Source organism: Aquila chrysaetos, chromosome 13 (genome assembly GCF_900496995.4).
Source record: "Aquila chrysaetos chrysaetos chromosome 13, bAquChr1.4, whole genome shotgun sequence".
NCBI lineage: Eukaryota > Metazoa > Chordata > Aves > Accipitriformes > Accipitridae > Aquila > Aquila chrysaetos.
Window position 1 is genome coordinate 11,927,031 of NC_044016.1, and position 13,462 is coordinate 11,940,492.

Sequence of the window (13,462 nt, forward strand, 5' to 3'; positions counted from 1 at the left end):
TAAATTCTGTTGAGTTCTGCTGTTCCCAGAAAGACTTGATACTCCATGGCTTTGGAATATTTGTTGTAAGATTGCTGAATATCTCATTATATTTCTGCAGCTGGTTTTTTTGGGAAAAACATCTGAAAAGCTTCTAGATGCTCTGGTTTCCTTGGAATGATATAGGAAGCTTGCAATCTACAAATCTTAAAAGGAGAGGAAATGGCCATCTCTTCCTGGGCAGGTTCATTGCTATATGCCACCAGTTACTTGCTCTTTAAAGCCATATTTTCAACTGGCCTGACTTGGAAATCTAGACTAAGTAGGAGCAGAATCTTCCATATGGCTAAAACTGTGGCTTTCCAAATACCTTACTTTTTTTTAAAGAGCTAAACAGCAATTTTTGCAGAACGTTGTTGTAATAGAGCTTGCTCCCTTTTAAATACCAGTGAAAATTTTGTGAATTTTGTGCAGTCTTTATCAGGAGTTCATTTTGGGCAGTTCAACAGTTATCACAGAATATACTTAAACTTTCTGTAACAAGTTCCTTCAAGTTTTACTTTACCTATTTGTGATGATAGATTATTCTTATTTTTATTTCTTTATAGCTATCAGACTCTGCTAGTGTCTTCTTATTGAAACAGAAATACAGATTTTCCCCAATTATTTATTTGAAGGCTTGCTTCTGTCCTGTGGGTGCATTTTTCTCCAGTGGAGTCTTTGTCCAGTTTCCCCAGTATTCATATTATCCTGGACTATACTGCAGAGACTCTACTTCTGTTGTATAGAGAAGAAAGTTTGATTCCTAACAGAAAGTCCTTTGGTGTTGCTGTGTGCAGCTCTGCATAAGTGGCCAAACAGTTGAATGGAAACAGTGGGAGTGCTGTGGTCCTGTACAATGGCTTGTTGATTATTAGTTTGTTTTAGCCAGCTTGCACTAGACCACCTAGTTTGCATCTTGCATTTCTGTTTCTCTTTTGATCAAGATCCTTAGAGTTAACAGCTGAGGCTGCAAAGCAGGTTTCGACCATTCCCCCTGCTTTGAAAGAGGTAGTCCCTTCTCTGGAGGAAACAGGACTGCTATTTCACAAGTCATTTGCTTTGCATAGACCATTACCCTAATGGGATTTTTCACACAGTTGGTTTGGATATACTGTTTTTTGGTGTTGATTACACAATCTGAAAAGTATCCCTTTACTTAGGGCCATGAACCTGGGTGTGTTCTCTGGGCATTGTCTGCCATGAAACCTGACTGGGAAGATCTGCTTTTGTCCTGTATCTGTTAGCTTTTTAAGGCTGTATGATACCATAGCTGTACTTTTTGAGCCACCTTAACAGTTGTGGGAAGTGAAGTACCTTATGAATGACTCTTTGGCATCACAGGGAATCTCACATCTGGAAAGACAAGCAACAGGATCAAACTAGTAATGCATACCATTGCCAGTGACTCAAAAGGAAGCTGTAGTAATAGGATTGTAGTTTTTGATACTGCCCCTGGGTAGATTCTGCTGCCTAGGCAGTTGACTCTGCAAAGACAGTTCAGGTTATTGTTACAATGCAGTACTTCAGCTGTGACAGAGGGTGTGCTTTCAGAGTGCTCTCTTAGGGAGAAAAATATTTTCTTTAACTTGCTTTCCTCAGACAAATCCAAAGCCCACTAAAATCAAACAGCTGTCACCCTGTCCCTGCCTAAATAGTTGTTCCGTAGTGTCTGTGGCACATGGCTACAACATTTTTGTAATGAGGACATTTATCTTTCTCTTTTGTACTTAAGCTTACAGGGAAGAGTGGGGGCTTACACGTTTTTAACATGTTATAGTGTTCTTTAAAACAACAAAACTCTATGCTTGCTATGCTTTAAAGACCACAACATGCCTAACAAGTTTGTTTGTTTGTTTTAAAAAGAAATTCATAGCAATTTTGAAGGTAACTTAGGTGACTCGTGCTGGTTATGCTTTGCACCTTGGGCCAACCAGACTTGCCCAGCAGGTCTTCCAGCATAGCAAACTGCAGTTCCATAAGGATTCATTCTGCTCCAACTGGTGCTTGCTGCCCCATCATCCCATCTTCTTCTGATAGCTCTGGTTGTGCTGGCTTGCCCCTTCCATTTTGTTTTTTTTTTTGTTGGTTTTTTTTTTCACCAGCACAGATGCTCACATGATGTTGCAGTGGCTGTCTTTTGCTTCTCAAGTATTACAGCAACTTGACCAAAATAGGAAAAATAAGAAATATCTTAGATAAATATAGTAGGGGAAATAATTGAGACCTTCCTACTCTACATGTTGGAGTTTTTTTGTTTACTTGTTACTACTCTAATCTAAGTTTTATGTTTAAGTAGGTGTCAGTAACTGTATGAGTGTTAAGTAGTAATTTGAATGTCTTGGTGTTTGAGTAACTAAAAGTAGCTCAATTTGAATATAGCTGCTTGCATATTTCGTGTTTGACATGCAGACAAAACAGTCTCAATAGAGTAGTTTAATTTGCCATAATATTTTGTAACATAGCTAAAGATACAGATAAAGATAAAATTGAAGATCTGAAGATCTCTGTCTTCGGATTAAGATCTCAGGACTTCATAGCAGTGAACACAATGGCTTATTCAGGCTAAAATGCGTCATTGCCTCAAGTTTGTGGTGTTGGTTACTGGTCCCACATTCTTCCTGAGTCTGATGATCCTAGGTGAATCATATTCTGCTTCTTCCATATTAAGGTTTGAACTATCCTTCAAATTTCTGTCTTTGCTGCAGTTCTGCAGCAGCAAGACCAAAAAACCTTGCCAGTTTGTATTTGCAACATGTGATTTGTGACTGTAAAGGCTGTTCCTTTTCATGCTGCAGGATGAAATTGTAGGTTTTGTTGTAGTTGAAGGTATCCACTAAGAAAGAATTCTGTTAACACTGTGTTTTTTCTCCTGGTATCAGGCTGTGGATCACAGAATTGTTTAGGTTGGAAGGGGCCTCTGAGGATCATATAGTTGAACCCCCTGCTCAAAGCAAGGTCAGTTAGAGCAGGTTGCCCAGGTCCATGTCCAGTCAGGTTTTTAATAGCTCCAAGGATGGACACTCCACAACCTCACTGCAACCTGTGCCAGTGTTTGACCACTGTCATGGTAAAATTTTTTTTTTTTTTCCCTTGTATTGATGTGGGTGTCTTGTATTTCAATTTGTGCTCGTTGCGTCTCAGCATGTCACTGGATACTGCAGGAAAGAGTCTGGCTAAGTCTTCTTTACTCCTCTCCCTGCACCCCCATGAGGTACTTACATATGGGTAAGATTCCCCCCCAGAGCCTTTTCTTCTCCAGGCTGAACAGTCCCAGCTCCCTCAGCCTCTCCTTGTACGAAAGATGCTCTGGTCACTTAAACATCTTAGTGGCCCTTTGTTGGACTCACTCCAGTAAGTCTGCGTCTTCTATTTTATGGGGGAACCCAAAACTGGACCTAGTGCTCCAGATGTGGCCTCCCCAGTGCTGGGCAGAGGGAAGGACCACCTCCCTCCACCTGCTGGCAGTGCTTTTCCTAATGCAGCCCAGGATTCTGTTTGCCATGCCATGAGGATGCATTTCTGGCCTGTGGTCAGCTTGTCCACCAGGACTCCAGGGCCTTTTCTGCAAAGCTGCTCCCCAGGTGTGGGACTCAACACTGCCCCTTGTTGAACTCTCTGAGTTTCCTGTTGGCTCATTTCTCCAGCCTGTCTGCATCCCTCTGAATGGCAGCATGACCGTCTGGTCTATCAACCAGTCCTCCTGGTTCTGCATTGTCTGCAAGATTGATGCAAACTTGTAGAGGGTGCACTCTGTTCTACTGTGCAGGATGCTGCTAATGAGGATGTTAAACAGTACTGGTCCCAGTATCGACCCCTGGGGTACAATCCTAGTGACAGGCCTCCAGCTGGGCTTCATGGTGCTGGAGGTGATGAATCTCTCTCCTACAGTTTTCCTTCTTAAAGCTCAAGTCCCAGTGTTGACATACTGAATTTCAGACTAGCTTACCCCTTTTTTTTGTGCTCTAAATGAATCTTCCTCTTCCCTCCTGTTTTATTTGTCATTCTTTTCAGATATATATAGAGGGAAAGCCTGCATCTGACTTTTTTGGACTTGAATCCAGGAGGGAACAAGTTCTCCAGCTTATGGAGCAGATGGGAATTTTTTTAAAGATACCTGTAGTTTTTAAAGGGAAAAATAAAAACAAAAACGCCATGGCACTTCTGTTGACTTGTTCCTATCTGTTGGTGTTTGATGTGTCAGACCCTGCTTGTCAGCTCTGTTCCTGCTTGATTAGTTGCACAGCAGCAGTGATGGGGCAGATGAGTATGGGTAAAGTACTGTAGTAACCTGCTGGGTTCAAGCTATTAAAAATACAGAGCCACAGCCAACTCTTCTTTGCCTGAAAGGTTGATAAGGGTAACAGTAATAGCAAGCTCTGTATTTGTAGCATTTTTTAGTTACCCAGCTGCACTGGTATGTTTTTTGATCAGAGAAAAGAAACTCTCTTTCCTCTTCTCACTGCTTTTCTGTGGTACTTAACCTTTTACAAAGAGAAACATGCTTGAATTGTTGTAATGGTGCTGTATTCTGAAATTCCTCTTTTTCTTTTTAATTCTAGAAAAGTCAGTCTGTTTTTCATATAGCAGTCTTGCAGATACAAATTTCTTTGAGCTTAGGATGTATTTTCAATTGTAAACATACTTAAAATACTGTAGTTTCAATATATGATACACTGACTAGGACTTTTAAGACTGTGGTATCAACTTATGCAAATTCGATGTTAGGCTACCTTCTTGTTAAGAGTAAACATTAGTGTTACCGGTGAAACTGCAAGGGTTTGACTTTTGCATTTTAAAAAAATGGAAAAGTGTTCTGTGGATTTAGTATATAAAGTCATGTGCTTGAGTGGTGAGAATCTTTTCTCACTTGTAAAAATTATCCGTGTAGATAAAGAGACTGAAATGTAGGACCCACAGCCTTGTCTGACAAAAAGAGTCTTTTTAGGCAATTGCTGGACCTCTTTGCATTGAGGGATTGACTGTGGTGTTTCCATTGTTGTCTCTGACCTTGGGGTTGAATGACAGAAAGTGCAAACTGGTAAAAAAACTTGTATGTCTTGGTTCTTCTCCTTAAAATTCTGAAATCTGTAGTATCTGTCTAGGGAGTAATAAAACATCTGTGCACCAAAATTTCTTGGGACATTTTTTCATACAAGCTGTCTTGTGACCCTGTGATAGTTGAAGGAGGTTTCTCGCCATGTACAATTGTGCCAGTCTTAGTGAGCTGCAAATCTTGTCTTGCTCCGTGTAACAACTTAGCTGAGATCCTTCTATTCAGAGTCTCTTCAATGCTTGTTTTAGGGAAATATGTTTCTTTGCTTCTGTCACTTAGGGTGTTACAGCTTTTTCGTCATCCCCACAGTGTTTAGAAACTTTTAACCAGCAAAAGGCAAGAGTTCATCTTCTAGCTTATATACCTGGTTTTGGTTTATGGTCATATTAAAGACAGTCCTGTAAACTTTGTCTTTATTTGATGTTGGAAGTAAACATTTTTGAACATAGATTGACAGTGTTTCTTTCCACAATGTAACTAGGAATGGTGAAAATGGTACTGAGTATCAGCTTTAAATATAAACTGTAGTGATAGGAGTTAATCTGAAGTATATTTACTGTCGGTTCAGATTCTTCTGTATTTTTAGGACCTTGTTGACAATGTGCTTCTAACTAGCTAATTTTTTGTGCATACTTTGAAACTTCTTAGGATTGTTTTTAACTTTTGATTTTCAGTATCCCTTAATAAACTTTACTTGTTGTTCTGATGTTTTATTTCCTGTGTGTTAAAAGTGTAAAAAAGTATTCTTTCATGAGGAGAAAAAATTGAGACTGCCCCATTGTTTTGCTTCTCCTTCTTCTAGGCTTCAAACTGATTTGTTTTTCTGGCCATTATAACATCTGGAGTATGTAAGGTATTAGAGCATTAGGATATTAGTTCATGAATGCATTGATGTTCCTCTGGGTAGTTAATGTATTTTGTCTGTCACCGGGGAGGAATGTGCTGTACAGCTTGCTCCTTCTGCGAGTGGTCTGACTCATGAGCTCGAGGTACTTCAAAAGGATTTCAGCACTCCATCCCATTCTTCAGTCTTGCAGTTGCTTTTCTAATAATAGAAGCAGCAAAACAGACAGTGGAGTTGCTTCTCTGCTGCTACAGTGTATTACCAGTATAGTCATGAAAGCTGACATCAATCGCAATCTTCACATTTCACGGTCCACATTTGCCTGTGTGGCTATGAACACTGCCTGTCTTGTACCACTCCTTGGAAGCAGTAACCACCATGTACGACTGGGGTTCCAGTTTGGATGATCTCAACTATGAGCTGTAGGACTTCAGTGCCTCTATAATTCAAACAGTGTTGTAGGAGCAGAATAAAGTAGCTGTTGGAGACCTCCAGCAAAATGTGGAGGGTATGTCCAGTGAAAGATACGTTCTTGTAAGACTTAAGATATCTTGGAATGATTCCTTAAATATCTGTAGTGAGCATAGCTTGTCTATCCTGACAGAATTTGTTAACTTTAAAAGTTTTCTTATATAAACTGCTTGCCTAGCATAATTATGGAGAAGCTCTTGAAATGATGTTGCCTGTACTGAAATCAGTGGCAGAAGTTTGCTTCGCTGAGAGTGAGCTAAGGTTTTGCTTTTATTGATTCTCAGTCACATATGGGTAAAAGGAGCCCTCTCTTCAGCCACAAGCATCATCTCTTGTGCCAGTGAATTATAGAACTCAAGCAAAATGTACCCATGAGGTCTTGAACGTGCACTCCAGGAAAATTAAGTCAGTCTTCAAAAGTAGTCATCACTAGGGCCTATTTCCAAAAGGAGCTGCTGTGCTTTAGGGAAAAGCATGGTTCTTGGGTTGGTGAGAAAGGTGAAAGAGCCAGGGCATTTCTGTTGTAAGTCTCCTGTTTTTAACACCTCTTACTGTCAGTTAATTGAAGTAAGAGTGTGAGTTGACTTAGGGCATAAATATTGTGACTGCTCAAGTCCTCTTCTCCAGAAAGCAGATCTGTCTGTAAACTGCAGAAAGAAAGGGTGACAGCTAAGAAGAATGGAACTGAAAGCTAAAGGAAATGTGCATTGTTTCCTACAATGAAGTGTAGAGGTCTGCAAAATGGTTTGTCACAGAAAAATGAAGATGATGACTGGGACATCTTAAATCCAGCCATGGTTTATTAATATGTACTGTAGGAACAATCTCCCTTTATTTGCAGGCTTCTCTTCCCCAGTTGCTGCTTCTTCTCTGACTTCTCTATGATAAGCATTTTTCTTGATGGAATTAAAAGGAAAAATTTTTCAGTGCAGGTCAGTTTATCATCATAAAAGTCTGGATCAAGTTAGCTGTAAAAGATGCTTTTTTGGTATCAAAATCTTGTTTGAAACTGTATTTTTACCACCTTAAGATATGTATATTGTAATAGCATTGAAATTGACAATACTTTTGTTAGTAAGGGTACATTCTTTAATAGAAAAAGACAGATAACATGTTAAATGAAGCTGTGTTTAATGATATATGATGTTGTATGCATGTTCTTTTCCTCCTTTTCTGGATTGTACTTTTATTGTTCACCTGTACGTGTTGTGTGTACTTAAAGGAAATGTCTGAAGGTTTCCTTGGCAGTATGAATTTTTGAAGGAATGGGTGGGATAGGAAGAGCTATTTTTCTCTGTCCAATAGTATGTGTCTGATTTTATATAGGTGTTTTTAAATGTCTTCAAACCCTAAAATCTGCACGTAATAAATGTAAAAAACCTAACTGTATGCTGGTTTGCTTAGTCCATTGTTTGTTTTCCTTTTTTTTCACTGTAGGCAACCAATTTGCAGAGACAAATGCCTTTAACCTTTTTGTTAAGAGGAAAAAAGCTCCTTTAGCATGTCTTCTATTCATTTTTTTTTTAATGTGGTCTAGGCATGCTAAGTAATATTTAACCTCTGGCATCACTTCTGGGATTTCTTAATGCCAGCTATCAAAGAATCCCATCTATAAAGGAGAGAAATGAGTTTAACAGCTACACAGAGCTACTCTAACTGAAACATGCTTTGACAAGCCATTTGTGAATAACAGTAAAGCAGGGTTGCAACTTGCTAGACTCAAATGCTTGAATATGAGGAGGAACGTTTAAAACATAGAAACCTGGTTGTCATGAGTTGGTCACTATTCAATACCTAACAATAATGTTTGTTCTTTTAGAAAACAGGGTGGCTTTTGAGGAAGCAAAGGAGGCTTTCCATTAATAATGCCGTTTGTTACTGAAGGTTTTCAAGCGATTGACAAAAGGTGGTACTGTTCAGTTCTAAGTGTTGCCAACCTGCAACTTCTTGGAATAGGTTTTCTTGAAGTCTTGCCTCGTGGATGCAAGTGGTTACAAGTGATCAGGAGAAAAATAAACTAAGGAGTGGGAGGTTCTGGAGTAAAAGTTCTTGACTTCCCCAGTTTCTAGAGAAAGTTGTGAATATTGTTTGTAGGCTCAAATCTAAATGGCAAATAAAGTGGAAATCCAAATCAATTATGTTTACATATATCATAACTTTCAGGTGATTTATCTAGCTGTTTTATGGGTTTGGGATTTTTAATAATTGTGATTAGAACACTTAAGAGGTTCCCTGACCTTGCCATAAAGTATCAGTCTTTTCATGTTTTTTATTTATGGGATTAATATGGTAGCTTTTAGATTTGGATGATGCTAGTATGAGAATTTCATCTAGTTCCTTCACTGCCCACTTCCTAATGGCTGTTGAAATTCTGGGAGGAGGCTTTTTTTTTTTTTTTTTTTTTTTTTTTTTGCTTTCCAATTCAGTGGAGGAATAAGTTAAACTCAATACATTTTGAAATAATAACCCCAAGTATTCATTAGAACTTAAGTTGTTAAGATGCCAATAAAATTTATACAGATTCTTACGGCACACACTGTAGTGAAACTATTAACCATAATGCAGAAGAGACTGTCAAAAATTTTAGAACACTCTTGAAGTTTTAAAATGCAGTATCAAAAGTCATTCATAGTAATTGCTAGGCAGTTGCACAGAATACTAGACTGCCATTCTTGTCAGGTATATTCAAAAGTATAAAATAAATCTACTGAATTGTTAGTTAGCTGAGTAGTCATTTGCCCAGCCTAATAACATACTGCAATTAAAGTGCTTGTATATTTATTCATAGCATCGCTTACATGCACACAGTTATGTTAAGTACATGGTTACAAAGCAGCCAAGTGTTCTGAGAACTCTCAATAGCCATGTTTAGATGTGTAATAGTTCAGGAAAAATGTGGAAAAAACTCTTTCATTGCTTTAATTTTCTTCTTTAAGGTCTGCAAGGACTAGCTCGTAAAAAGCTCAGTTTGCAGCTCGTTATATGAAATATTTTCTCGATGTTTTAGAGACTTGTGTACATCTTTGACTTCTTGTTATAAGATAAGGATAAATCTTCCTGTCTTACGGTGCATGCAATTGCAAGTGAACTTATCTTCATCCTTTCCTGGAGAAGCCTTTTGCTTACAACACTAAATCACAAATGAAGTATCTCTTACAGCTAAGCCACGTCTGTCTCAATCTTGTGGGTAAAAGATGACATTACTAATCAGGATTACTGGATTTTCTTGGTACCAAGACTACGGTGATTTCAAACTACCATGTTAAACTGATTTCCTGCTCTTTCCTTCCTGTATGTTACTTCACTATGTTGAACTGCATTTGCAGAAATCTTAACTATTGCGAGGCTGTAGACACAGAAGCGGTATCCTTATAAAATGTGTCCTGGCAATAGAAGGAAGCCATGGAAGAATGTTTGCTGGTTTTCAGGCCCCTGAGTGACAAATACTTGTCTTTGAGCTGGTTTTTGTCTTGTCACAGTGGAGCAAAGCCGTGTGCCTGGTTCTGCTGCCATGCAGCTGAGGTTTTGATTTGAATGTTTCCAACTGCAATGGAGGAATGTAATAGCACAAGTATTTCTTAAAGCAAAAATTGCTTGTTTTGAAAATTTCAGCGTGGTGAGAAAATTGAAGACGAGTATTTATTCCCCCCACTGAGAGTTTAAAGGGACACTGCAAACTTAAAATTCTAGATATTTGAGGGTTTTTCTTCTTCTTTAAAAAATTGTGGTAATGGCAGTGGTTTTTCTGCACACTTTTGTGGTTTGCTGTTCTATTTCCGATCCAGAAATGCTCTGTGAAGGACTTGCACAAACTGATTCTTTTCTCCTTGATAATCAGGTCAATCAATTGACCATAAAGCGTTATTAAGCACAAGAGACAGCCTGATTGCCTGAGGAGAAATGACAGAGGGAAAAGAAACTAGAAGATGTCCAGCTGAATCACTGTGATTTAATAACTTACTACCTGTCAGCTGAGCCACAGAAGTTGAGCTATTAGCCTGGCCAATTGATAGATAAAATGAATTGAGTAAATAAATTAAAGAATTAAATCAAACTTTTTTTTTTACCTTGCATTTGGGGTAGGATAACAGAGCCCACCTTTTTACTACTTCTCAGCTGAAACTTGTTAGTGCATTGTAAGCTGGTTGTGTGTTTTTACCCTCTATTGTATTTAATGAGTAGGTAAAATACCCTAGGTAACAGCAGAAGCTTTTTTCCTGTTTTTCTTTGGGGCCTAGCTGAAAGTTTCAAAGTCAGACGTTAGTCTTCATCTAGTATGCTAAAAATGTACTTTTTTGTAGCAAATCAAGGTTCATAAGTTCTCCTCTTTAGTTGTTTTCGATTGCATGCTACTTCTCATGGCTTACATTTTTCAGTCATGAACTTTATTTTAATCCTTCAGAAAATTAGATCTGTGAAACATTTTTGAAGATTAAAACTGCTGAAGATTTTTAAACTGCTCTACAGTAGAAATTATTAGTAGTATAAATTGATAGGTTCCAGGGAAGTATCTATAGTAAAGTAATCAATTTTTTTCTCTGAGTGATCTAGAAATTAATTATTTCCAAATAAAATTATTTTGCTACTTGTGAGAAACCTTATTTTGCAGATGCTTAATGTATTTTGTACTCAGTTTTTATTACTTTTGGAAAGCCACAGTTCAGTAAGACTATTGTATATTGGCTACTTAATAAAAACAGTGAAAATAATTTCAAAATTAGTATGCGGTTGATTCATTTCTCTTTAAAACAATTCTTATTTCATCTTAGTTTCTTGCCTGGGGGGGTACTGCCATAGGTAGATATGTGAAATACTTGATAAGGAAGGTGCACAGTCAACAATGACTGCCATGTCCAGGCATTTTCCAACTTCCATAGGGTCAGAGAGGGCATTGGAGGCAATCTGCACAATTGAGGAGGAGTGATAAAGGGGATCTTCCAAGTTCACGTTGAGAAAAATAAGAAGGGATCTGTGCTTAGCTTGCCCAGGGAAAGGAAAGGAGGTTGAACATTATGGAGTGAATAGTCCTCCCCACCTTCATATCTCTAGTCTATTCCTATCTACTTGTGACCAAATACAGCATCTTATTTTTTTACTTTGTGTTCAAGGCTCAATTCAGTACTAATTTGGGAGCCATTAGAAAATAGTAGAAGTGGCAGTTTTCAAAGGTGTGATGCTAATTGGATTTCTGCAAGGACAGGGAAGCTATGCAGGGGTTATTGCTTCTTGTCTTCAGTGGGTAGCCTATTGCTTTTGCATCAGTTAAACCACTGCTTAAAAGACAGATAGTAGTAAAGTAATTAATTGTCCTGTGATGAGAGTTGTTCACTGCCTGGAGGCCTGTTAATAACAGTATTAAAGATTCAGTAGTGGGGGTGAAATATTTCCTTTGATGTCAGAAATGAGAATAATAGCCAGTAAGAACCACTTAATATACTGAACAGAAAAATAATCATATCCTACATGCATGGGCAATTCATCTTACTTTTCCTTTTCAGCTTCATAGAGCTACTTTGCCTGCGCATCTTTTCCCTTTACCCTGCATTGCAATAACCATCCCTTTTACTGAAGAGGGCCAGACTTTACTTGCTTGTCTCTTTGCTCCAGTGACAGCATTAGATGTATTCTGCTCTTTAATTTACAACAGACTTTTTTCTAGTTTTCCACCCTGTGTTCTTTGGGAGGCAGTCTTGTCTTTCTCTCTTTAATTACTTTGGGATGATGGAACTAGCAATTTTAACTCCTTTTCCTCACCTCAGCATATTTTTGCTAGTCAGTGTAAATGTTGGATGATCAACAGCTGTAGCTTCCTCCTGACATTATTCTTGCCACTGGAGTATCTGGTCTCTGGTCTACAAAATAGTGACTAATAGTTTCTGTCATCTGAGCAGCGTTTTCTGAACCCACTTTCTTGCCTATAGCCAGCTTGTTTAGATTTGAATTACTGAGTTGGTTTAATGTAGCATTTTAAACCTAATGATCCAACTACAGGTTTTTTGTTTTGCGTTTACCAGAGTAGTTTAATAATAGTAAGTGTAGAAGTGAAACAAACTTGCTAAGTTTAAAAAAACCAACAAAAACCTGTTTTGACAATATGCTTTTTTTTTTAATCTAATGAAGTGAGACAGTTGAATTTCAAAGCTGCATCAAAAGCTTATGTAATTTTAAGACCCTAAATATAGAATAGTGTAATGACACAAAAAGATCAATCTCTGTGCATATGTTCTAGTAGAGTATTTTTGTTTTGTTCTTACTCTGTGCATGCAATTTAAAACTAAGCTGGATACCCTCTGCTTGGAAAAATGGTCTTGCTAATATTCCTATCTTATGCTATGTGCCAATTTTAATTGACATGTAGCATGTAGGTTTCTTTATTATAATTGTATGGGTGTGGGGGTCTTTGGGGTTTTTGTTTTGTTGATAGTAAAATTTCCATATGGTCATTGTAAAATTTACCTTTTAATTTTACTTTTTTTTAATAGTAGTGGAATGGGGTGATGATGTTAAAGCAGTGTCAGAAGATGAAGCCATGGTGCTGGTGAACCATCAAGCAACGGGTGACGTCTGCACTCTGATGATGTGCCTTCAGGATAAAGGCACGGTAGGCTACAACCGGGGAGTGGGATAGCTTCTGTGTATGCGATCTGTTACCTTGGGTGTGCTTGCATCTGTGTGCGCTACTGATGACTGACTTTTGTGTGTTAATCCACCATATAATCTCAAGGCCCTGAATAGGAAGCTTTTTGGTTAGATTTGGCTTAATGTGACAGCCAGTAGCTTGGAGCAGGTTTTAGACCCTAAATGTTGCCTTTGAAGAAGGTCAAATACAAGCGGAGTTACTGTGCATCCAGTCTAGGTTAACATAGAGGGAAGCAGATCTCCTTGCAGGTAATCATGTACTTGACTTTTTCCTCTCATCTCATGCCCTTGTGCAACTCATGCCAACTTTGCTCAAACCAACACAGGTCTAGCTTCTTGGTTACGACTTTATTCCAGCATGGGATTTTTCTCAAAGTTAGAAGCAAGTTCTGTATGGGATTTTGGTAGGAGTTCAGAAACTGAAAGTGACTTCC

General features: G+C 38.3%; 1 protein-coding gene across 3 annotated transcripts in view; it reads left to right on the plus strand.

Moving 5' to 3' along the window:
• Positions 1–13,462, plus strand: part of LPGAT1 (lysophosphatidylglycerol acyltransferase 1) — a 67,433-nt gene that overhangs the window by 15,871 nt on the left and 38,100 nt on the right. For all 3 annotated transcript variants that reach the window (XM_030034448.2, XM_030034449.2, XM_030034450.2), the window contains one exon: positions 12,872–12,990. In XM_030034448.2, coding sequence (XP_029890308.1) covers positions 12,872–12,990 — 119 coding nt within the window. The remainder of the gene's footprint in view (positions 1–12,871; positions 12,991–13,462) is intronic.